This window comes from Amblyraja radiata, chromosome 6, assembly GCF_010909765.2.
Source record: "Amblyraja radiata isolate CabotCenter1 chromosome 6, sAmbRad1.1.pri, whole genome shotgun sequence".
Taxonomy (NCBI): domain Eukaryota; kingdom Metazoa; phylum Chordata; class Chondrichthyes; order Rajiformes; family Rajidae; genus Amblyraja; species Amblyraja radiata.
This window is the reverse complement of record NC_045961.1, coordinates 90,249,250-90,275,488: the sequence shown is the minus strand read 5'-3', so window position 1 is coordinate 90,275,488 and position 26,239 is coordinate 90,249,250. Positions and strand designations below refer to the sequence as shown.

General features: G+C 43.9%; 1 protein-coding gene across 1 annotated transcript in view; it reads right to left on the bottom strand.

The window, feature by feature from the left end:
- Positions 1-2,071: 2,071 nt before the first annotated feature.
- Positions 2,072-26,239, bottom strand: part of arhgef17 (Rho guanine nucleotide exchange factor 17) — a 409,506-nt gene continuing 385,338 nt past the window's right edge. Inside the window, exons 15-21 of the mRNA XM_033023172.1 lie at positions 23,066-23,312; positions 18,831-18,917; positions 15,895-15,962; positions 13,534-13,682; positions 10,874-11,048; positions 7,501-7,767; positions 2,072-5,686 (exon numbers count right to left, since the gene is read on the bottom strand). Coding sequence (XP_032879063.1) covers positions 5,481-5,686; positions 7,501-7,767; positions 10,874-11,048; positions 13,534-13,682; positions 15,895-15,962; positions 18,831-18,917; positions 23,066-23,312 — 1,199 coding nt within the window. The 3' untranslated portion in view covers positions 2,072-5,480. The remainder of the gene's footprint in view (positions 5,687-7,500; positions 7,768-10,873; positions 11,049-13,533; positions 13,683-15,894; positions 15,963-18,830; positions 18,918-23,065; positions 23,313-26,239) is intronic.

The following is a 26,239-nucleotide window of genomic DNA, read 5'->3' as shown; positions in this document are numbered from 1 at the left end:
TTCTGTAGACATACTAATGGATTTTGGGAACACGCCCAGCCAGGGCATTTAAAGTTGGCGGCATCAGAAATGGACTACAATCCTAAGCCCGTTCTACTATTAAACCTCCCCTGATGCATATCTCTTGCTAAATTTTAAAAGTCTATCTATTTCACTCACAAAACCAAAATTTAGCCTCATCTCCAAAGAGTGAGAGCATTTCAGATATCTGATAGTCTTTATTTTCTTTCATTCTAATTTTAAGACTACACTGTCTTTGCTTGGATTCTCCACTAGCGAAAGTCAAACAACTCAACTTGCTCAACCCACAATTTCCTTAACTGTTTATAGAAGCCCCAACACGTTGTAATTTACCTCTTTAAGTTCTGATGAATCTCCCACTCCACCCCAAAACTGTGTTATTTAAGCTGCACTCAATGAACTGAAATGCCATTGTTGTAAGAGCAGTGCTTCATGGGCCTTGATCCAGTCAGTTAAGTTTCAGCATGTAGACACAAAATGCTGGAGTAACTCAGCGGGTCAGGCAGCATCATTGGAGAAAAGGAATAGTAGACGTTTCGGGATGAAACCTTTCATCAGACTCGACCTGAACCGTCATCTATTCCTTTTCTCCAGAGATGTTGCCTGAGCCGCTGAGTTACACCAGCATTTTGTGTTCATTTTTTGTTGTAAACCAGTATCTGTAGTTCCTTCTTACACAGGTTTCAGCATGTGGTTGGTAACAGCTGCTGAAAAACAGAAAGTTTCTGTAGTGTGATTTTTGACAATCCACATGGCCACACCCTGACGTCCCAAACACCCCTCTTTCTCCTCTTGGTTGATATAACTTCATAGAAGTTTTAGAAGCAGAAATGTAAATACCACAGAAATTGACATTTTAGTGATTCAATCTCCTGTTATAAATTTCAACAAACTTCTTAATTCTGATGCATGCCACAAACATTTGGGCACATCTGTTGACCCTCCAATTTTACAGCCACTCAGTATTTCCTTTCAATTTTTTACTTGAACTGAAAACTTTTCTCCAATCTAAATATCAGTTCTCTCTTCGAAGTCCTTCAGCACCATATAAAATATGTTTTAAATAATCCATGAGATCATTTTTCTGGCTTACATTACTGGATTCTCTTAAAATAATTTACAGCTGACATAATTCCCATTAATTTGTTGATCCGTTTAATTGCACATCTAACATTAGTCTAGGCACTTTATAATTCACTGTTTATACTAGGCAGTTGGAGCTCTGCCTTCACTAAGTCAGTGACCAGAACTTTAGACTGATGCAGTCTCCTTTGATCTCATTACATTAACTTTATTGAACTCACTCCAGCTCCACACCACCCCAACCTACTCAAGACATTTTAAAAGTCCCGGATATCACCATAGGCCAAAAGCTTTTTTCCCCCTCATGATGTGTAAACATTCTGGGAGGAAACATCAGCATCATCAGCAAACATTTGTGCAAACATTGCTTCACTAGCGGAAGAAACTTAAAGAGAAGTAAAGGTCAAGCAGTTTTCTGTACCATTGTGTGAGTGGTATGTGAGGAATTCTTTATGCAGTGTGATTAAAGGATATCAGTAGGCTAGTGTTATGGTAGATAATGCTACACTTACACTGCATTTTTTCAGCGATGTGAAGTCCCCGATGATCCCACCATGTTTGTTTGGAGTTAATCCTGTAGTTGAGAACTGTCTGCATTTCTAGAAATGATGTTGCATCGATACAAAATGTGTAAAACACATAATCTATCAACATGCTTATTTCTACCCACATCTACTGTTCCTAAAACAAATTCACACAGCCATGGTCCAACATGGGCTGTGCATCACACATATTCAAAAATGTTCCAGCTGTGTGATCTTAAGACTTCGATTGTAAATATAATTCAGGATTCCACCCTATTCAGAACACTATTAGTTTAATTAGCAGCACAAAACATTCCCACTGTTCACAAACATAATACCACAAAACCAATGGGGACTTCTATCAAGCTCAGAATATTCATAAGGCAATTTTATTTCTTGGTTTAAAATAACCATTTCCAATTGCAGAGGTCAATTTTTTTTTAATGGCGAAGCTCCATGAATGTGGTGGGGACACGATGCAATTCTGAATAGGCCAATGGACACTGCATACACGTCTTAAAATTGGCAACTCTTGCACATCAACCAAGCACTGACTAAAATCCAACATGAGTCAGAGTCACAGTACTTCAATGGTTTGATCTGCACGTATAAAAGACTGAATTTCTTGAAACTCTCTAAAGTGGATAAAATATTGTTTTAAACATGGCAGCCCACTGATTTAACTGGGCTCAATGCATGCACTGCAAACAGCAGAACACACTCCTTGTAGGTACTGATTAGAATTTGGCTATTACTACATTGAGTAACACAGGGCCATCAAACCAATTTTACTATCTCAGGTATAAAATGGTGCATTCATTACCAGAACCCTTGTTCCCATGCTGCTGGGTCCCACAATATTATTGCAATGCATTCTCCTACTGTTTGATGTCAACCCATTTATAAGAAACCAAGGAAAGGGTGAGGAGGAAAGAATTTTCCCCTCACACTTAAACTGCATTCTTCAATGATGTAAAATCCCTAGTGATCTCACCCTGTTTGTGTGGAGTTAATCCCGGTGTCAAGAACTGTCTAAAAGTTTTTTTTTTCCGTTTTAGCATTAAAAGTATTTTAGCTTTAAACATTTATTTTAAATATTGAAAACCTGTGATTTGCTGCCTGACCTGTTTTTGTAAACCTGTGACCTGTTTTTGTAAAAATAACTTTGGAAAGTAAACAGAGGAGAAAAGAACATTCATTACGTGCCGTACACGTCTTCTAATCTTTGGCTTTTCTTAATCAGGTAAGACCATTTGGTAGGCAATACTATTTTTTTGGGATGCAAAATTAAAACTTTGTACGAAGGAAAAAAAAAAATCACATTTAATCAGTGAAATGATTTTGGAGTAACGAACTTTAAGTGAGCTATAGTATCGTGACTGGAGTTGAGCACAAAGAATTATGTACTGATTATTGGACCCCCACTTACAAGGACCATGTAACGTGCTACATGCATTTAAAGGTGTACTCCATGCTTGTGCCATTCATCAGCACATAGAACAGGTTAAGTGTACTTTGTAAACACAGTGGACAAGAAATGGGAGGGCATAGGGGTGGGGTGACAGTGGAAGAGCTATTGGGGAAGGGATGGAGGTGACAGATGTGAAGCATCAGACTAAAAACACAGTCGCCATTTCCAAATTTTAACCTTAATCTTTTGCAATTTATCTATGAAGGGATAATTACTGGATGAAAACCCAACATCGGAAACGCCTAATTACATACCACACATCTAAACGGCTTCACTTCCAATTCACTGAATATAAATAAACGGCTATTACGCTAAATTATTGTCTTCACAGCCCAGGCGCTAAGCTTTAGTGTTGGGAAAGTACCAAAGAAGTCCATTTCATTTCATGTGATTGCAATGAAGGACGAGGTTTCAGATGAGTATTTGGCGTGGTGTAGACCTGCAAAGGATTGCCAGGAATCTAGGCCAATGCCAAAGGCATGTTGACATCAGCAATGGAGTCAAATTGCCTACTTGCGACACCTTGGAATCTCAGTATCTCTGACCCTCAAGGTCGTCCTCTCACAATGACATAAGATGAACCAGACTTCGTGGCATGTCCTTTTGCATTATTAATTAAAAACCGTCAGTGCCAGAAATGCACAAAGGGCCATCACCAGTAAAGAGGGGGGGGGGGGGATTGTGAAGTTTTGGATACGCACTTTTCATCAACCCAATCATTCATTGTTCTAGAATTTCCTGCGTTGAGCTGAGTTAAGACCAAACATCTCGCAAGGTAACTGCACTTTTATTACAGCTTTAGTGAAGGTGGGAAGCTGAAATGAAGTGCACGAGGGCCTGGGAGTACAGTACCAGGGAAATATCATACATTCCATTAACTAAGGTCGAGATCCACATAGTTCAGCAAACTCTTCCTTTAACAAAATCTTGCCACGCGGAATGAACAACTAGATTAAGCCACAAAATGTAAAACAAACTTTGTCAAATTTCTAGAGATATTTAAAAAAAAAGATAAATGCATAAATTAAGTGCTGTGAAAGATAACTAAGTTAAAATAAACATAAATACTGTACAGGAGGACCAATATCAGTTCACCTTCTAGATCTACCTTCCAAAAGGTAGCTTTGACTATAATTGCGGCCTTTGGCAGATTGAGGTTTTTATGTGGCACTAATTAAACCGGTCTTCCTGCAAAATGTTTGAATGTTCTCTGGTTAAATGTTTCTGAAAATTGATGGTCCTCCAGGTCTTGGCCACATATTGCACATTGTCATTTTACACACGCGCTCTGGTTTCTATATAAACTGGCTCCATTCTACAAAGAAGGCAGTAGAACACAACCAAGTGCACGTACAGAGACACACACACACATACACACGCGCACACACTCACTCACTCACTCTACGGTACATTGTAGCTGTTGGTAGACAATGAGGTACATACAATGCAGTTGATCAGTCCTCTGATTGAAAGTGTAAGCACATAGAAATTTGTGTGGTGTCCAAAAGGGATTAATAGTCCAAACATAATTCTCTCTCATGCACAGATTCACTGAGAATGGTGTTCACGAACATTTGTCTTAGATGTGTAAATACATACACATATGCCCACGATGCACTCCATTTCGTGATTCATATCAATATGACACATTTGACTGAGGTCTTCTGACCTGAAAGGCCTCTTCATTTCAAACAACAAACGCGACAACACTGTCACAATATCCATGCAGACCATCAAGTCTGTCTTTATACAGGTTGCCACAGGCGAAGGTCTCAGTGGAAATTATTAATTGGCGGTGACTTGAAACATAATCATAGTGCCATCACCTTGAAGCTATGAAGTGGATTCCTCATGATTGCTGCTACAAAGATGATGCCAAGTTTTGGGAACAAAGGTAAGGGATAACGCTGGGATCTCGTGTCACAAATGAAGATGTCCTGTACAAAAGTGTGAATCCCACAATCTCCTGCCTTCGTGTGTGCTCAACCTCGTGTGACACACTGTGCTACATATTCGTTCCAAACTCAGTGATGTTTTTTTTTTTCATTAATGGGTAGTCATAATAATCGGAGATGGTGATAGATGGACTATCCTTGCACGTTCCACTGCTCATTCATAAAGATACCCGTGATCATCTACCATTTCATATCCGCGACACACTGGGTGACAAAGAAAATAACATCGCAACCAAAATTCAGGGCGGATCACCTCATAGCTCGCAGACACGTCTTAAGACTGCTGATCATTCATTCGGGGTCCTGCTTGTGTACAGTAAAATACAAACAATGCACACAGAGACTCAATGCCCAAGCATTAGACACAGCACACTGGCAGACAAACAATAACAGTAGTCTTGTAGCCAACGACTTGCTTCATTCCTCTCAAACGCGCCACAGAAGCAGATGGTTGGTGCTATCGTCTCGGCCGACGGTCTCACTACTGTTGGTAAGCCGGAAGTCTTCATACCCGTCTCCTCCGCTGATCACTAGCAGGTTGGTTTTCAAGGGAATAATGGCAGACGATCGGCGTCTTGCGGAGTCCCGCTTCTGTGAACCGACTAGCCTTTCCCCACCTGTGCTGGGCCGACCTGGAAGGGTAAGTAGATGGTCGGACATCATTAGGAGGTGCTGTGCACAATTGTTCAATCAACAATGTTAGATGTACTTTAAGCCAATCCTGCTCTGAAAATAAGAATCAATGAACCAAAATAGAATGCATCTGCTGAGCAATCTAACATTACACATTGAACATAAAAAGAAATTAGAGGTTTTGTGGAAGGGGAGCAAGAGGAGGGGGGGGGAGAAAGGGAGGAGGGGGGTGGAGGGATGGGGGAGAGGGAGGAGGAGGGGGGGGTGGAAGAGATCCTGGGGGGGGGGTGAAGAAAGCCCGGGGGGAGGGGGAGAGAGAGCCCAGGGGTGGGGGTTGGGGGGGGGGGGGGAAGAGAGAGCCCAGGGGGTGGTGGATTGGTGGGAGACAGAGAGCCCAGTGAGAGCAGTAAAAAATCTGTCAAAATCGCGGAGTGAATAACCGCGAAAAATTGTAAAGAAATTAGTACCGGAAAAAAACCGGGAAGTAACAAACAAAGAAAAGCAATGTTAGTTGTATATTATTAAATTTAAAAAGCGCTGTCTTTGAAATTAAATGTTATCTTTAAGAATTAGTACAGTTAAGTGAAACACCGGAAAGTCTTTAAAGAACAAAAAAGGCAACATTTTCGAAGTTAAACCAAAACAATTAAGTTCAATTGGACTCTTATCTTTAGAGATGTGGAAGTCAGCATTAAACCTCGTTCATCAAAGTGATATAATGACCGTTGAGAAAGTTCTGGAAAAGCAAGCCGGGAAGCTCGTGAGTGCTCGTGAGCGCTCGTGACCTCAGAAGCCCTCGTGAGCGCTAAGGAGTGCTCATGAGCGATCGGGACTTCAGGGGACCTCGGAAGCCCATGGAAACGCTCGGGAGCTGCAGTACAGAGCCCACTTGCTCGTTCTTTCTGCATCTTTTGAAGAACTGGGAGGGGGAGGGGGAGGGGGGAGGAAGGGGGAGGGGACTGATGTCACTCGCTGTGCATGGAACATAGGGCAGCAGGCCGCGAGGAGCAGAGCCATTGTGACGTCATCAGCGAGACCATCTCGTTTATTTTCCAAGTTATTTGAAAGTTTTGAACATTTTCATAAATAACTCGAGAAATAATGCATGAAATGTTCAAATAAGGCGATTTTTGACATCATGGCGTAAAACTCTATCGGAATATGTAAAAAGTTCGCCGTTAGCGTGTCGTGTTTTCGAGGAGATGTGAAACGCACACGAACATCACACAAATAAATACACATCCAAGATCAGAGTTTTATAAGTATAACGATAGATAGATGATAAAGACTTCACCGATCTAGGAATATAGTTCATGGCATGAGAACACAAGCAAATGAGCTGTCGGGCTGTCTCCTCCCATCCCTCAGCCTTCCGGCTCCTCCTCCTCCTTTTTCCTTTATTCTCCCCGCCCACCCCCCATCAGTCTGAAGAAGGGTTTCGTCCCGAAACGTTGCCTATTTCCTTTGCTCCATAGATGCTGCTGCACCCGCTGAGTTTCTCCAGCATTTTGGTGTACAAGGCAATGACAACCTGCTCTTCCATTCAATATGATCATGGCTGACCTATCTGGGCCTCAACACCTCTTCTGTGCTAATTCCTTATTATCATCAATTCTCAGATCTTTAAAAAATAATCATCTATCTCCATTTCAAATACGTCCAATGAGTTAGCTTCAACATACATCTGGGGCAGAGATGCTTTAGAAATGGAAAGCTGTAGGCAGTGAATGTACAAAAAGACAAAGAAAGTGCAGTTTTTCCACAGCCCTAATACTTGGGCAAAGATCTTTAAAAAAAAACTACATATACTTGCCTGGCTCCCTTGCTGGTTGGAAAGTCAGATCAAAGATCTCGGGCAGCTCAATGGACGTGAGGAATCGAACATGTCCCGTGTGTCCGTGAGCCGATCCCATGGGCGTTAAAGGTATCCTGAGTGACGTGGTGTTGGCAGTGACATGGGGAATGGATAGAGTTAACACCACACCAGCACTGGTCCCAATCCAGAGAAGGTCTTTACAGGCAAGGAGGGCAGTAATCCGTAAACAGGCAGCTTTGTGCTGTCGAATAATGGCGTCAGAACCTGTTGAAGAGAGAATGAGCTTTAAAAAAATTCAAGAGGTTTGGCGCACTGTGGTAAAGGACCTGTCCCACGAGCATGCGACTCCATGCAGCAAGCGCGACCTAAAGGGCTGGTCCCACCAGCATGCGCCTGCACGCGGCAAGCGCGATCTAACGTGGTCGCTTGAGCCGTACGGCCTCGCGGGGCCGGTCCCACTTCGATCGCCGGAGCTGTATGGAGTTGTGTGGAGCTGGTCCCGACATCGCGTGGGGCTCTGAAAAACTGACCGGGTTCAAAAATTCTGCGCAGCAACGGCCCGCCGGCCCGCAGCCGCCTCGACGCCGTACGCACCGCCTCGACGCCGTACGCCCGTCGGACTTCGCTTGAACTTCACGTCACTCACTCCACCTCCGTGCGTACGGCGTCGAGGCAGCTACGGGCTTTAGGTCACGCTTGCTGCATGGAGTCGCCTGCTCGAGGTTTGGAGGTTTTTGTCAGTCTCCCTACCAGCTTCCACTACCTGCAACCTCCGGCAACCACCTGCAACCTCCGGGAACCGCACGGAAACCTTGGGTGGGGCGCAAAGTCTCCAGAGGTTTCCGTTCAGGTTTCCTAAGTGGGACAGGGGCATTATTAGGCAGCAACTCTAGCCCTGCGCCACTGCGCCATCTCTCCTTTCTCTCCAAAGCCAAGTTACCTGCTTGGCAATAGCTGTTACAGCAGCATTGGCAGGGAACTCAGGGCCAGGCCATTTCTAAATCTTGATCCTAGTTTAAACAGGTGTTGGAGGACAGAGGGGAAACAGTTTGCGGTGGGCAGCAGCTGTGGATTCTGCTCAGGGAAACACTGGATTTCGATAAAGCAGGTTTTGAATCGAAATAAGTGGCCTCACTCTGAAAATATGTCGATAAAAATCTCTTGGCAGGATTTTCCAATCTTAGCAAGATACACAAACCACGGTGTACACTGAGTTTATGTCCAGTAAGTCTTGCTTGTCAGTTGCGCCAAGCTATGAGCTGATAGGCATCAAAAAAGGTAAGTGGTCTTTCCAAATTAAATAGAACAAAAATGTCCATATAAAGTATTTAATAAAATATCTAAACAAAGACTTTCAGTCGAATTACTGCTCAGATATGTTGGCCTCAGATTTATCGCTATTTTGAAGCACCTCCTAACTATCAATTCTGTCGAACAAGGGTGGCACGATGGCGCAGAGGTAGAGTTGCTGCCTTACAGCGCCAGAGACCAGGGTTCCATCCCGACTAAGGGTGCTGTCTTTATGGAGTTTGTACGTTCTCCGTGTGACCTGCGTGGGCTTTCTCCGGGATCTCCGGTTTCCTCCCACTCTCCAAAGACGTACAGGTTGGTAGGCTAATTGGCTTGGTATAATTGTAAATTGTCCCTAGTGTGTGTGGGATAGCGTCAGTGGGCGGGAATCATTGGTCGGCACGCACTGGGTGGGCCGAAGGGCCTGTTTCCATGCTGATTCTCTAAACTAAACTAACTAAAGACAGAGCTGGCACAAAGCACAGAATGACGGCACATAGACTCAAACAATGTTGTCCATTCAGTGCGCAAAAGCACATCACGTGGAAATAGATAATGAAGGTTCAGTGATGCTGTTTCTGGTTTATTTTCGTCCTCCGCTCTCTTCTGACTGTACGATGCAATGAATCATGGGTGTAATTTTACAGTTAGTGTGTGTTGACAACTCATTCTGCAACAAAGAGCAACTTCTGCATTTCTTTGCATCCAATCAAAAGGTTGCTGCCAGCAGCTCACTATTAGAAGGGCTGAAGGTAACAAATGTTTTACTGTTACAATTCTTTTGCTAAAATTGCTGATTTAACTGATTTTCTCAGCCACTTTTCGACTGGTAGTTTGCAAGGGCCTGTACTGTTTTATCTTCACTCCTGGCTGTTCGACACTATGTTTGTCCTGATGCTGGATTCAGCTGGGAAGTTATGGACATTACCACTCATGAAGGAACAAATAATGGATCGACTGGGCTGATATTCACCAGAATTTAGATGGATTGGAGGGGATCATATAGAAACATATACAATAAGAGATTGGATGGGCTAGATGCAGGAAAAACGTTCCTGTATCTAGTCCAGAACCAGGGACCCCAGTTTAAGAATAAGGGGTATGCCATTTAGGACTGTGATGAGGAAAAATGTTTTCACCCAGAGAGTTGTGAATCTGTGGAATTCTCTGCCACAGAAGGCAGTGAAGGCTAATTCACTGCATGTTGAGTTAGATGTGGCCCTTGTGGCTAAGGGGATCAGAGGGTATGGAGAGAAGGCAGGTACGGGATACTGAGTTGGATGATCAGCCATGATCATATTGAATGGCGGTGCTGGCTCGAAGGGCCGCATGGCCTACTCCTGCACCTATTTTCTAAACCAAATTGGAGAAGGTGTAGGAAGAGCATCACTCTTGACTTGATCAGATGGCATAAGCTGGGAGAGACTGAGGTTAGTTTAGGTTAAGTGATGCTACAAGAAAGGTAACATCGTTGGAGACAGACACAGAATCAATTTTTCAGATTAATAACCTGTCATCAAAACAAGTAATTAATCTGTCTGTTTATCTCTCCATAGACATAAAATTGGATAGTTATATGGATGGGAAAGGAATGGAGGGTTATGGTCTGAGCGCAGGTATATGGGACTAGGGGAGATTATGTGTTCGGCACGGACTAGAAGGGTCGAGATGGCCTGTTTCCGTGCTGTAATTGTTATATGGTTATATGGTTATATGGTAGACGGGCCTGATCTGTTGAAAGTTTCTACCTTTTTGTTTTCAAATTTTCGGCCCATCGAGTCTACTCTGCCATTCAATCATGGCTGATCTTTTTTTTTCCTCTCAACCCCATTCCCTTACCTTCTCCCCATAACCTTTGACACCCTTACTAATCAAGAATCTGCCAATCTCTGCTTTAAAAATGCCCCGTGAATTGGCCCCCAGAGCGCCCGTGGTGATGAATTCCACAGAATCAGTCAGACAGCTGGAATTTAATCCAAGGTGAAGACTCCTCACTATTTCACAGCTCCCATCCATTCCGTTCACTTCAGCTGTATTAAAGAACATGAGCAATGTACCAATGTGAAACACATCCTCCTACCTGCGAGCATTTTATGGACTGCAGGCGCAACGTCGACCTCAGCCAGGTTTTCGAAGGTGCCTGCATGGTACAGCTTGACCTGAGCACTGCTCTGCATTGCAATCCAAACCCCTAGGCTGGAGCTCACCATACTTGTCACACACCGGTTGCTGTCCTGGCCGATCTGAATCATGTGCTGTCATGAAAGGCAGAGACATAGGAAACGTCACACTGCAGATTCCCGAACAGCAGACAGCTCGCTTCCTGGAGTCTGAAGAAGTTTCCATTTAGTTTATCGTCACGTGTACCAAGGTACAGTGAAAAGCTTTCTCGACGTGAAACGTCACCTATCCATGTTCTCCGAAGATAGACACAAAAGGCTGGAGTAACTCAGTGGGTCAAGCAGCATCTCTGGAGAAAACGAACAGATGACGTTTTGGGTCGAGACCCTTCTTCAGACCCTTTAGTTCTCTGAAGATGCTGCCTGACCTGTTGAGTTACTCCAGCACTTTGTCCTTTCAATACATTTTTATCATTTAATTTTTATATTTTTTTATTTCTGAAACGGGGATTTTCCAATCTTACAAAGCCTGGTATAGTGCTAAAGTAACAGAGGCAACAGTTTGAAGAAGGATCTCGACCCGAAACGTCACCCATTCCTTCTCTCCAGAGAGGCTGCTTGTCCCGCTGAGTTACTCCAGCTTTTTGTTTCTAACAGTTGCAATAGGTCATTAGGTCATTGTGTCTAACAGTTGCAATAGGTCATTAGATTCAATAGGCAATAGGTGTGTGAAGAGGAAAAAAATAGTTAAGGCCAAAGTTGGACCCTTGAAGACTGAAAAAGGTAAATTTATTATTGGGAACAAGGAAATGGCAGATTAGTTGAACAGGTACTTTGGATCCGTCTTCACTAAGGAGGACACGAACAATCTTCCTGATATAGTAGTGGCCAGAGGATCTGGGGTGACGGAAGAATTGAAGGAAATCCACATTAGGCAGGAAATGGTGTTGGGTAGGCTGATAGGACTGATGGCTGATACATCCCCAGGGCCTGATGGTCTGCATCCCAGGGTACTTAAGGGAATGGCTCCAGAAATCGTGAACCAGTTCCTGTGGATTGGAGGGTAGCTAATGTTATCCCATTTTTTAAGAAAGGGGGGAGAGAGAAAACAGGGAATTATAGACCAGTTAGCCTGACATCGGTGATGGGGAAGATGCTGGAGTCTATCATAAAAGATGAAATAGCGGCACATTTGGATAGCAGTAACAGGATCGGTCCGAGTCAGCATGGATTTACGGAGGGGAAATCATGCTTGACTAATCTTCTGGAATTTTTTAAGGATGTGACTAGGAAAATGGACAAGGGAGAGCCAGTGGATATAGTGTACCTGGACTTTCAGAAAGCATTTGATAAGATCCCACAGAGGAGATTAGTTGGTAAAATTAGGGCACACGGTATTGGGGGTAGAGTGCTGACTTGGATAGAAAATTGGTTGGCAGACAGGAAACAATGAGTAGGGATTAACGGGTCTCTTTCAGAATAGTGGGGTACCGCAAGGCTCGATGCAGGGACCGCAGCTATTTACAATATACATCAATGATTTAGATGAAGGGATTCAAAGTAACATTAGCAAATTTGCAGATGACACAAAGCTGGGTGGCAGTGTGAACTGTGAGGAGGATGCTATGAGAATGCAGGGTGATTTGGACAGGTTGGGTGAGTGGGCAGATGCATGGCAGATGCAGTTTAATGTGGATAAATGTGAGGTTATCCACTTTGGTAGCAAAAACAGGAAGGCAGATTATTATTTAAATGGTGTCAAATTGGGAAAAGGGGAAATACAACGGGATCTGGGGGTCCTTGTTCATCCGTCAATGAAAGTAAGCATGCAGGTACAGCAGGCAGTGAAGAAAGCGAATGGAATGTTGGCCTTCATAACAAGAGGAGTTGAGTATAGGAGCAAAGAGGGTCTTCTGCAGTTGTATAGGGCCCTAGTGAAACCACACCTGGAGTGTTGTGTGCAGTTTTGGTCCCCTAATTTGAGGAAGGAAATTCTTGCTATTGAGGGAGTGCAGCATAAATTCACAAGGTTAATTCCCGGGATGGCGGGACAGTCATATGCTGAGAGAATGGAGCGGCTGGGCTTGTATACTCTGGAATTTAGTAGGATGAGAGGGGATCTTATTGAAACATATAAGATTATTAAGGGTTTGGACACGCTAGAGGCAGGAAAAATGTTCCCGAATTTGGGGGAGTCCAGAACCAGAGGCCACAGTTTAAGAATAAGGGGTAAGCCATTTAGAACGGAGATGAGGAAACACTTTTTCACACAGAGACTTGTGAGTGTGGAATTCTCTGCCTCAAGAGGGCGGTGGAGGCCGGTTCTTTGGATACTTTCAAGAGATAACTTGATAGGGCTCTTAAAGATAGCAGAGTCAGGGGATATGGGGAGAAGGCAGGAATGGGGTACTGATTGTGGATGAGCAGCCATGATCACATTGAATGGCGGTGCTGGCCCGAAGAGCCGAATGGCCTACTCCTCCCTGCACCTATTGTCTATTGTCTATTGTCTGCTGGCTGGTATTAAATGTGATGGTAGTTTACTGGCTGAGTTGCCAAGACTACACCTTCGTACGGCACTGCGCTGTTGGGCCCACAGTGGCATGTGCTGCACACTCACCTCCTGGCAAAGCGTGGCTGTATTGATGACAAGGATACGGTTCTGGCAGCCGCACCACAGCTTCCCTGCCACCTGCACCATTTTGGTGACGGGATTCCCCGGCGATCCCAAGCACAGCATGTGCGCGTTCTGCGGATCCCAAAAACTTCCTGTGCGGGGAGAAAGTGCAAGACAAACAATAAAAAAAATGCATGGTGTCAAAGGCATAGATTAAAAAAAAATAAAACATTGAGATTTGTTCTGACAAGCAGAGGAAGCATTTAATCATTCCAGTGTCTAATCAACCTTCCAATGCTCGTTATCTTTATGGCCAGAAAGATCTAAAGGCCCTACTGAGTGATTGAGGAAATTAAGTGACTCCTTTGGCTGTTTGTGTCGAAGGTTACAGTTTAATATGCAATGATGTGTCCAGTCCATCTGCTTTCAAAAAGAGCCAAGATTCTGACAGCAGGAAACCACTATCAAGATTTTGGAAATTCCACAAAGTCTTTTTTGAATTAAGTTCCTGAGATGACAACTTTGTCCTTACAGAAATGTGGACTCGTGGTAACAAGTTAAAAGGCTTTTTTTTTTTTTTAAACCACTTTGGTAAAGGTTCAATTAGATGTTTTTGCACCACAGATTTAAGGACTGAGTGCTAACAGATAAAATTCCTTTACTAATGAAATCAGCATCGAGGGCAGAGTGTCACTAAGAGGAGGTTGCTCTGACATTGAACTAAAGTGTAAAGTGGGTGAGCCAGACCACTGAAGCACATTTGAAAGGAATACCAGAGAGTTACAAAGAGTGGTGTATCCGTCATCCCTTCAATTACACCGGCCCGCAAAATCAACCACAGTTGCGTCAAATTAGTTGGGTGGAAAGACAGGCTTGGTTAGCCTGCATGGACTGATGGTTTGTGGATAATCTTCTGCATACTATGAAGCAGCTGGTTTAATGCTGGCAGTGTTTTAGTAACACAGCGGGGGTCAAGATGGTGCCATCTAGTGGGCCTTGTTTGAAAATGTGCTTGTCCGCGTTACTGAGGGGATAGAATTTGACAAAATTGCCATGGGACATCTCACACTCAAAGGTGCTTCCGCTTGAGTATCCAGAGGTCCATTCCACAGGCTGATTGTTGCATATTCTGGAGTATGGGGTACAATTTTGGTTGCCTAATTATAGGAAGGATGTCAACAAAATAGAGAGAGTACAGAGGAGATTTACTAGAATGTTGCCTGGGTTTCAGCAACTAAGTTACAAAGGTTGAACAAGTTAGGGCTTTATTCTTTGGAGCGCAGAAGGTTAAGGGGGGACTTGATAGAGGTCTTTAAAATGATGAGAGGGATAGACAGAGTTGACGTGGATAAGCTTTTCCCACTGAGAGTAGGGAAGATTCAAACAAGGGGACATGACTTGAGAATTAAGGGACAGAAGTTTAGGGGTAACATGAGGGGGAACTTCTTTACTCAGAGAGTGGTGGCTGTGTGGAATGAGCTTCCAGTGAAGGTGGTGGAGGCAGATTCGTTTTTATCATTTAAAAATAAATTGGATAGTTATATGGACGGGAAAGGAATGGAGAGTTATGGTCTGAGCGCAGGTATATGGGATTAGGGGAGAATACGTGTTCGGCACGGACTAGAAGGGTCGAGATGGCCTGTTTCCGTGCTGTAATTGTTATATGTTATATGTTATATGGAAAAGTCCTCAGGACATGAGAAAATAACAATTTAGCTACTTAGTTGTTTAGACGTTAGAGATACAGCGTGGAAACAGGCTCTTCGGCCCACCGAGTCCATGCTAACCAGTGACAACCCATACATTAGTACGATCTGACACACTGGGGCAAATTACAGAAGCCAATTAACCTACAATCCTGTACGTCTTTGGAGTGTGGAGGAAACTGGAGCACCCGTAAAAAACCCACACGGGCACAGGGAGACCGTACAAACTCCATACAGACCGTACCCATAGTCAGGATCGAACCTGGGTCTCCAGTGTTGTAAGACAGCAACTCTACTGTGCCACAGTTCCTGGTACTTGTTTTGTAAATGGGATGTACTTTGAGAGAGTTAATGAGTAAGGAGGTGGGAAAAATTTAGAACAATACAGCACAAGAACAGGCCCTTCGGCCCACAATGTCTGTGCCGTACATGATGCGAAGACCAAGTGCGTTTATTTACCTGCACATGGATTATTGGTGATCAATATTCAGCAATTGGTGAATTAGAGGGTTTACATCAATATTTATGTGTAACATAGATCTTTAACACGATCAAGGAGAGACAAGCGTAAATATTGATTCCAATGGTCCTTCCAGACAATTCTCTCATAGATTTTGTTTTAGTGAAGATCCCGTTCAAAATCAGCCGGAGAACAAACCTGCATCTCTTTGATAGACCATCAGCTCGCCATTGGCTAGTGAGACAAAAACCTTGTTGTCGAGGTATCTGTGAGGGATGGAAAGGAAGTGGAGTCAAAAGATGAAAGGGTTAACCACAATGTTTTTAATCAAAGTCCCACTGCCCACTTGGGCTATTTACAGAACACTGATTTTAAACACCTCTCAATTCTCACATACAATATTAGCAGCAGCAGCAACGTTCATAATTTAAGGAAACAGACCGTGATATTTGTTGCTTTACTGTTACATACACTAAGCAAGCACATGGAAATTGTTTTATTACAATGGCAGGCATCAAAATATTGTGTAGGAAGGAACTGCAGATGCTGGTTTAAACCGAAGATAGACACAAAAAGCTGGAGTAACTCAGCCCGAAACGTCACCCATTCCTTCTCTCCAGAGATGCTGCCTGTCCCGCTGAGTTACTCCAGCCTTTTGTGTCTATCAAGAAAATATTGGTGGATTCGAGGATTTAAAGGTGTACATTTTTGGTATTGGAATAGTTTCATTATTATCACGTGGACCAAGAAACTGTGAAAAGTTTTTGTATGGCTGCTATCTAATTAAATTAGATAACATACACATGAATACAGTCAATCCATACACAGATACAGCTGGTAGAGCAAAGAGAACAAATAATAATCTAAATTTACTCCTTTTACTGAGTAAAGAGATTATTATGTTTAGTGGGTGTACGCCATTATTCAAAGCATTAGGACTTTGTGAAAATGACTCATACAATTATATTTGTGACGTTTTAAACCACCCACTAAAATTCCCTTCCCCGTCATTTTTGGTTCCTTTGTGCTAAAGCATTTCTTGGAAATTCACTGAGCATGGAGTGTCCCAGCTATTCATAAAATGGGGACTGCTGTCATTCTAATGAAGGATGCAACTTCAGGCAAGTGAAACCAACCAGAAGGCAATGTGAACACTAGGCTGGATATGGGACACAGTGCTTGATCAAAATACTTTTCGCAGCCATTTGATCAGGGCTGATCTATTTTTCCCTCTCAACCCCATATAACCATATAACCATATAACAATTACAGCACGGAAACAGGCCATCTCGACCCCTCTAGTCCGTGCCGAACACATAATCTCCCCTAGTCCCATATACCTGCGCTCAGACCATAACCCTCCATTCCTTTCCCATCCATATAACTATCCAATTTATTTTTAAATGATAAAAACGAACCTGCCTCCACCACCTTCACTGGAAGCTCATTCCACACAGCTACCACTCTCTGAGTAAAGAAGTTCCCCCTCATGTTACCCCTAAACTTCAGTCCCTTAATTCTCAAGTCATGTCCCCTTGTTTGAATCTTCCCTACTCTCAGTGGGAAAAGCTTATCCACGTCAACTCTGTCTATCCCTCTCATCATTTTAAAGACCTCTATCAAGTCCCCCCTTAACCTTCTGCGCTCCAAAGAATAAAGACCTAACTTGTTCAACCTTTCTCTGTAACTTAGTTGCTGAAATCCAGGCAACATTCTAGTAAATCTCCTCTGTACTCTCTCTATTTTGTTGACATCCTTCCTATAATTAGGAGATCAAAATTGTACACCATACTCCAGAATTGGCCTCACCAATGCCTTGTGCGCTCCAAAGAATAAAGCCCTAACTTGTTCTAAATTCTCCTGCCTTCTCACTGTCACTCCATTCTCCTGCCCTCTCCCCTTCAATTCAAATCCCACCATACAGCTAGGGAATTTAAACTATTAATCTTCTTATAATTTGAGGAAAGTGGGAGAGTTGCTGCCCCACAGCGCATGAGACCTCGGTTCAATCCTGACTGCGGGTGATTTCTGTACAGAGTTGGTGCTTTCTCCCTGTGACTGCGTGGGTTTTATGCCGGTGCTCCGGTTTCCTTCCACATTTCAAAGATGTGCAGGCTTGTGGGTTAATTGGCTTCTATAAATTGTCCCTCGTGTGTAGAATAGAACTAGTGTACGGGAGATCCCTGGTCGGCGCGGACTCGGTGGCCTGAAGGACCTGTTTCCATGCTGTATCTCTAAAACTAAATCTAAGTCTCAATAATCATGACTCCGTGTTGTTGGAAGATTATCTAAGCTCCCCAACATCTTTTAGAGAAATAAATCTAGCACCCTCACCTAGACTGCATTATGTGGCCTTGCACACCCACCAATGTAGTGGCTTCCTGAGTGATTAGGACTGGATGTTACAATCCCTAATATTCACTACAATTGACATTCTTGGGTCTGACCACCAGGTGAATTTGCTAACAATCAGGCACATCTTCAGTCGTGTACCTCAACGTCACTGGGTGTTTCGGCCTTTTATCACAAGACACCCTCAGTCGAGGCAGGCCCACCGCAGGTTGATCAGACCTGGGTGTGTGTCTTATTGTTGGCCTCTAGATGGTCACGTGGCAGCCCAGACAGCATCTTTCCTCTTCAGCCACAGCCAGTGACTGCTCCGTTCGGTGGCATTGGCAAGTTCTTTTATTGCCCTCCTTTGTGCCTGCCCTCTGACTCCTACTTCCCTCAGGAGCCTTGCGGTGGAACTGGCTACAAAGCCCCTGCACCCCACCTCCACTGGACACACCCTTACCCTCCAACCTCTCTCCTCTGCCTCTGCTGCAAGGTTTGAATATCGAAGCTTTTTCCTTTCATAAGCCTCGTCCACAGCCACCTCCCATGGGACCGTCAGCTCAATGATGAAAACATGCCGACAGGAGTTGGACCAGAGAACGAGGTCTGGTCGCAGGTTGGTAACTGCGATTGTCCTAATTATCTCCTCAGTTCAGGAGTAATTAGTAATGGCCAATATTAATGTTGCCCATTGTTATGCCACTGCCATCAGGACATTGCCAATGACGTCCAGACCTTGTAAACAAATTAATAAAAGGTGCGGGTGAAATGTAAATGGAAAATATTGTCTCTGCACTTACAGGATACACATAACTGCTGCTGAATGCTGCATCTTCATGCTGTTCTTACGGTTGCGGATGTTATCAGATGACTGATACACATGAATGCTGAAAGAGAAAGGGTTTGCATCAGTATGGTGACCAAACCAACAAGCTCGCAGACAGCTGCAGATAGCGCGTACGTCAATCCTGCTTCGTCCTGCACCCATTTCATGAGTTACTTTAGTGCCAGAAATCACACACCCTGGGCCATTCCTAGAGTGAGTAGGAAGGAACTTGCTGATGCTGGTTTACACCGAAGATAGACACAAAATGCTGGAGTAACTCAGCGGGTCAGGCAGCATCTATGGAGAAAAGGAATAGGTGATGTTTCATGTTGAGATCAGACTGAGAGTCAGGGGAGAGGAAAACTAGAGATATGAGAACAGTTACAGGTATGAAAAGGTACAGAAAAGGAGATGGCCATTTTTCCGGAGCCTGCCCGCTTTCCCGACTCCACTGGTTTTGTGACCCTCTCCCACACATTGTTGATGTTCAATTTCGACTTCCGAAAACATCGGATTATGGACAATTCTCAGGAACAGAACCCTGTCACAAACTGAGGACTGCCTGTCTTTTCCCCTTTTCTATTAAACCTTCACCGACTTTTTACAGACCCCCAAGTTTCTGGCCTGCTTTTCATCTAAAATTCTGGCGTATCTTTGAGATTAATTAGCACTATTTCCCAGATCAAGATGATCAAGAACATTGTCACATTTTGTGGGACACCCCAACCCCCCCGCACAACTCAATTTGCACTGAAATTCAGGGGATGACAATGGAGACATTCTAATAAACAAATTCAATTTCAATTAAAGACACAAAGTGCTGGAGTAACTCAGCAGGTCATGCAACATCCCTGGAGAACATGGATAGGTGACATTTTGGGTCAGGACTCTTCTCCAGACTGAAACGTCACCTAACCATGTTCTGCTTAAGTTTGTAGGAAAGAACTGCAGATTCTGATTTAAATCGAAGATAAGAGGGAGTGCAGCGTAGGTTTACAAGGTTAATTCCCGGGATGGTGGGACTGTCATATGCTGAGAGAATGGAGCAGCTGGGCTTGTACACTCTGGAGTTTAGAAGGATGAGAGGGTACCTTCATTGAAACATATAAGATTGTTAAGGCGCTTGGACATGCTAGAGGCAGGAAACATGTTCCCGATGTTGGGGGAGTCCAGAACCAGGGGCCACAGTTTAAGAATAAGGAGTAAGCCATTTAGTACGGAGATGAGGAAACATTTTTTCTCACAGAGAGTGGTGAGTCTGTGGAATTCTCTGCCTCAGAGGGCGGTGGAGGCCGGTTCTCTGGATGATTTCAAGAGAGAGCTAGACAGGGCTCTTAAAAATAGCGGAGTCAGAGGATATGGGGAGAAGGCAGGAACGGGGTACTGATTGGGGCTGATCAGCCATGATCACATTGAATGGCGGTGCTGATTCGAAGGGCCCAATGGCCTACTCCTGCACCTATTGTCTATTGTCTATAAGACACAAAATGCAGCATCTCTGGAGATAAGGAATGTGTAACCTTTCAGGTCGAGACCCTTCTTCAGACTTCAACCTTCAATCTTCAGACCCGAATCTTCAGATTAAAGTCTGAAGAAGGGTCTCGACCCAAAATGTCACACGTTCCTTCTCTCCAGAGATGCTATCTGTCCCGCTGAGTTACTCCAGCATTTTGTGTCTATCTTCTGTTTAAGTTTTATCAGTTTATAATAGGTTCGACAAGGAAAACAAACTCCTCCCCTGTGCCTGAAGCCTATTAAAAATCCCTCCATATTCAAGAATATCGTGCTGCAATGTTCCATTTGGTCAATTGGAGGCTGAGTGTATAATTCTCTGTATCACAAAATGAATTTGTAGATAATAGGCCTAGAAATGTATTTGGACAACACAATTTTTTCCAGAAAAGTGCAACTGAAAAATTGCCATCCCGCAGAGTCAAATGAATTAACCTGTTCTGGAAACCCAACTGGATATTCGAGGGGCAAGTCTCTCTTGCACCCAGACAGGATTTCTTGGGATTCCCAAAGCAACATTCCTTTTGCAGCACTGCTTGAAACTTGAATCACTTTGTTTGAAGAACCCATGTCTTTGGAAAATATGGTCTTCCAAAGGCAGCACCAGAGTCGACACTGGTGGATCTGGAGAAAATAATTTTGGGGGTTTGTGTGCATGGCGATGGCAAGTTCATATATTCACCACTGGCATTAAAACATTAGGCTTTACTTTCGAGAGACAGCATGGAAACAGGCCCTTCGGCCCACTGTGTCCACACGGACCAGCGATGACCCCATACACTAACACTATCCTGCACACATCAGGACAATTTACAATGTTTACCAAAGCCAATTAACCTACAAACTTGTACATCTGCACGTCCTTGGAGTATAGGAGGAAACCGGAGCACCTGGAGAAAACCCATGCGGTCACAAGGAGACTGTGCAAACTCAGTACAGCCAGCAGGATCTAACCCGGGTCTCTGACACTGTAAGGCAGCAACTCTACCGCTGCACCACTGTGCTGCCCAAAGCTTTGACCATATATACTTTTCGCAGAGTTGACGACAATGTCCACAACTAAAAAGCCAAGTCTTAGCTGCTGAACAATGATTTATTATTCACAATGACTCTGTGCTTGCTTTCTTCCTTTCATTTCAGATATGCCTCAAAACTGTATTTTTATTTACTGCCATACACATTCCCATCCCCTCAACTGCCCGATCACACTTTTCCACAGAGCAGGGGAATCAAAAACCATAGATTTAAGGTGAGAGGGGCAAGTTTTAATACGAATCAGAATGGGGCAACTTTTTTCACCTGGGGGGAGGGGTGGGGCGGGGGTTATATGGAACAAGTTGCCAGAGTAGGTAATTGAGGCAGATACTATATCAGAATTTAAAATAAAAAAGCATTTGAACAGGCACATGGATGTAAAAGGTTTCGAGAGATATAGGCCAAATATAGACAAGCTTAGATGGGTCTAATGGGTCAATCTTGGTCGATGCGGACAAGTTTGGCCGAGGGGCTTATTTCCATGCCGTGTGACTATAACTCAATAATGACAATTTATATTGTTCCTGATAAGAATCCCATTGATCAGCATCATTACACCATGTTGAGTTCAACTACTTCAGAGGCACCCTTTAGTCACTTAGATCCACAGGTTATTTGTCAACTGTGATGGGCCATCTTGGGCCGTATGGATAAGTGCAATCCCCCTTTACCCCCACCCCTGTTCTACCCCATACCTTCAGTCTGAAGAATGGTCCCGACCCGAACGTCACCTATCCTTTTCCTCCAGAGATGTTGCTTGACCTGCTGAGTTACTCCAGCACTTTGTGCCTACAGTATCTTTGGTATAAACCAGCATCTGAGGTTCTTTGGTCTTACAATACCAGCAACACTTCTCTGGCTTATGGCACTTAATGCCACTTCCTGCTGCTCATAGAAACATGGAAAATAGGTACAGGAGGAGGCCATTCGGCCCTTCGAGCCAGCACCACCATTCATTGTGATCATGGCTGATCATCCCCAATCAATAACCTATGCCTGCCTTCTCCCCATATCCCTTGATTCCACTAGCCCCTAGAGCTCTATCTAACTCTCTCTTAAATCCATCCAGTGATTTGGCCTCCACTGTGGCTGGGAATTCCACAAATTCACAACTCTCTGGGTGAAAACGTTTTTAGGATATACATATAATTACAGCACAGGGCCAGACTCTTCAGCCCACAATGCCTGTGCCTAACATAATGGTCTAATAAGCTAATCTCATCTGCCTACACATGATCTACAGCCCTCAATCCCCAACATATCCATGTGGCTATCTTCAATGCCACTATCATATCTGCTCCCACCCTCACGCCCAGCACTGTGTTCCAGGCACTCTCCGCCCAGGGTGTAAAAGCATTTGCTCTCCACCCCTCCTTTAAACTTTGTCCTTCTCACCTTAAAGCCATGCCCTTAGAATTTGTTGCGTGACAAACTATTAACTGCAATTAGAAGTAATAACCTTTTCCATAGAATCATGAGCGAAGGCTAAATCTCAGGGAAATCTTTCTTGCATCTCTCGGAAATAATGGTGCAGAATCAGCTGGGGAGACCTGCGTTTTGCTCTCTCAGTTAAGCATGGCCTGGAATGTAATGGACTCCATTCTCTTCCTTTGCCGTGAATTTGCCTCAGTGGCTTCTCCCAATGAATGGGCCATCACTTACCAGCCATCTTCCGTCCCTAGCCACATTGAGCTCTGGTTGGCTTCAGGATCAATACTCAGAAGTTCCTCCAGGCTGGCTCTGGTGAATGAGCCGCGGCTGGAGCGCCTCATGGCACGGCCATCCATGGGACTGTCCCTGTTCCTCGTCTGACAGAGCGTGCTGGGGTTGGCAACAAAATCAGATTCCGCCTCCTCTTCTGAACTCGTTGTTTCCGTTGCAAAATCCTTTGAGCTCAACATCTCTTCATCTGCAGAATAAAACAACAAGTTCATAAGTTATAGCAGCAGAATTAGGCCATTCGGCCCATCAAGCCTCTCCGCCATTCAATTATGGCTGATTTATCTTTCCCTCTCAATGCTATTCTCTTGCCTTCTCTCCATAACAACTGACACGTGTACTAATCAAGAATCTATCGATCTCCGCCTTAAAAAATAGCCATTGACTTGGTCTCCACTGCCTTCTGTGGCAATTAATTCCACATTCACCACCCACTGACTGAAGAAATTCCTCCTCATCTCCTTTCTAAAGATACATTTTTTAAATCTGAGGCTATGACCTCTTCTTCTTGCGAATGAAACATAAACCAAAGGAATAATTAGATCTCAAGCCGGGTGTTGAGCAGACAGGTTGTTGTCTCTGCGTCAATGTCTGCCAGGCCATTTGGTGAGTGGTAGAGCGGGCACCCAGAGATAACATGGTTGGGTCAAGGCTATGGCCTCAGGTCCTAGACTCTCCAACTAGTGGAAACATCCTCTCCACATCAGTCTACACATGAACCGACTACTAATGACTAACATCCAATACTATGAACCATTGGTCTGAGCCATGAAGAATACTATGAACAAGAATGTGACCTCTACCCCATTGCAGACAATGAACTTTGTCTATGGAACAAGTGTGCTACAATGCTGAGAACTATATTCTGCATCTTTCTCTTTGTTCCATCCATTGTATTTGTATTTAATATGCCTGTGTTTATGTATAGTATTATTGTATTGGATTATTTTAATGGATAGCATGCAAAGCAAAGCTTTGACTCTACCTCGGTACATGTGACAATAATAAACCTAGAACAACAGAATGTGTTAAGGTGAGGTAGGAAGAGTTGGTTCATTGTCATTTTCCTCTTTTATTTATTTTTTGTTATGTAAACTTGTTGCAATTCCAACATTACAATTGTGATCACATTTTAAAAGATTTCATTGGGTCAGAAAGTCTATTTCTGATTAGGATTTTAAACGTCCTAGAAAATGCATGACTTTCTTTCATAGTTCCTTAATGGAACAAATATTACCATGAAAGTTTAGTTTAGTTTAGTTTAGAGATGCAGCGGGGAAACAGGCCCTTTGGCCCACTGAGTCTGCACCGACCAGCGATCCCTGCACATTAACACTATCGTACACACACTAGGGACAATTTTACATTTCTACCAAGCCAATTAACCGACAAACCTGTACGTCTTTGGAGTGAGGGAGGAAACCGAAGAACTCGGAGAAAGCCCCTGTGGTCACGAGGAGAATGTACAAACTCCGTGCAGACAGCACCCGTAGTCAGGATCGAACCTGGATCTATAGCGCTGTAAGCAGCAATTCTACCCCTGCGTCACCATGTCAAAAGATTATGTTGCATTTTTGAAGCACATCACGTATTAGTATTTTATCATTAGTTTTTGAATATTCCAATATTATTCCAATATTACTTTGTCATTTTACCACCATCCGGGTTTGATCTTTGCTGTTTGGTTCCCTGAGGATTCGCCACATTGAATTCAATTAACAACAAGAGTTTAAGGTGCTCAAAAATGCTGGAGAAACTCAACAAGAGACAAGAGTTGTCTAACTAACAACAAGAGTTGATTGGTGACCATGTTAACTAGTTTTTTGTATGGATACACAAGTGGAGAGCAAGTATTTCCGCTGTTAGACTGGACAGAAACAGATCCATCATTTTCACCACATTTGGGTAATTAGTTTATTGTATTTTTGTTCATTATACATTATCTATGTGTACTGTGCTTACAGGCTTGTTATTGTTATGCTGCAACAGTAAGAATTTAATTGTTGCGAGATTTAAAGACATAGCGTCATCCAGCACAGAAACGAGCCCTTCAGCCCAACTTACCATGCCGACAAAGATGCCTCATCTACACTAGTCCCACCTGCATGCGTTAGACCTATATCCCTCCAAACCTTTCCTATCCATGTAGCTGACCACCAGGTGGCGCCCGTAATGGCCGCCTTGCCAACAGCCTGTCGCGTCCCTTCTCTGTTTTTATTATTTTAAGTATGTCTTTAATGTTTTTTGGTTTATGTGGGTTGGGGGGGGGGGGGGGGGGGGGGGGTGCTTAGGAGGAAACTTTTTTTCAGTCACTTACCTCAACGGAGATGTGATTTTCTCCGTTTCGGATCTCTGCCCTCCCCCCTTGCGGCCTAACAACTTTAATTGGTGCAGCCTTTCCCGGAGACTGGTCCAGAGCTTCAAGCCGCTGGCGTAGCGTGGCGCAGGCTTACCATCGCGGAGCGGGTGATCCTTTGCCGAGGGTCACCAGAAGAAGAGTTCCAACCGCGGGGCCTGTGGACTTTAACAGCGTGAAGCCCGCGGTCTCCGATAAGAAGTGGCCGATTTAGGAGCTCCACGGAGTGTTGCAATCCTTCCCGACACCGGGTTTCGATCATCCCAACGAGAGGGCCTGGACATTGGACAATCGGCAGTGGCGAACTGCGGAGGGTTCTAGGCCCCGACCACGGTGAACAAAGAGGAAGATGACTGAACTTTATTGCCTTCCATCACAGTGAGGAATGTTGATTCCACTGTGGCGGATGTTTATGTTACATTTTATTTTATGTGTGTATTGTGTTATTTTCACTTGCTAATACTGTATGGTAACTCAAATTTCACTGTACCTTAGTCGGTTAAGTGACAATAAATGCAAACTTGAACTTGAACTAGCTTTCCAAATGTCTTTTAAATGTTGCTATAGTAACTGCCTCAACTATTTACACCCTCTGTGTGTAAAAGGTGTCCGTCAAGTTCCTATTAAATTTCCCCCCTCTTACCTTAACCTATTGTTTCATTGTCAGGACCCTTGAGAGTAGTAAACAAGTGAGGAGAACATGCAAGGAGTCATACAGTGTGGAAACAGGCTATTCGGCCCAACTTGCCCAGGCTGACCAA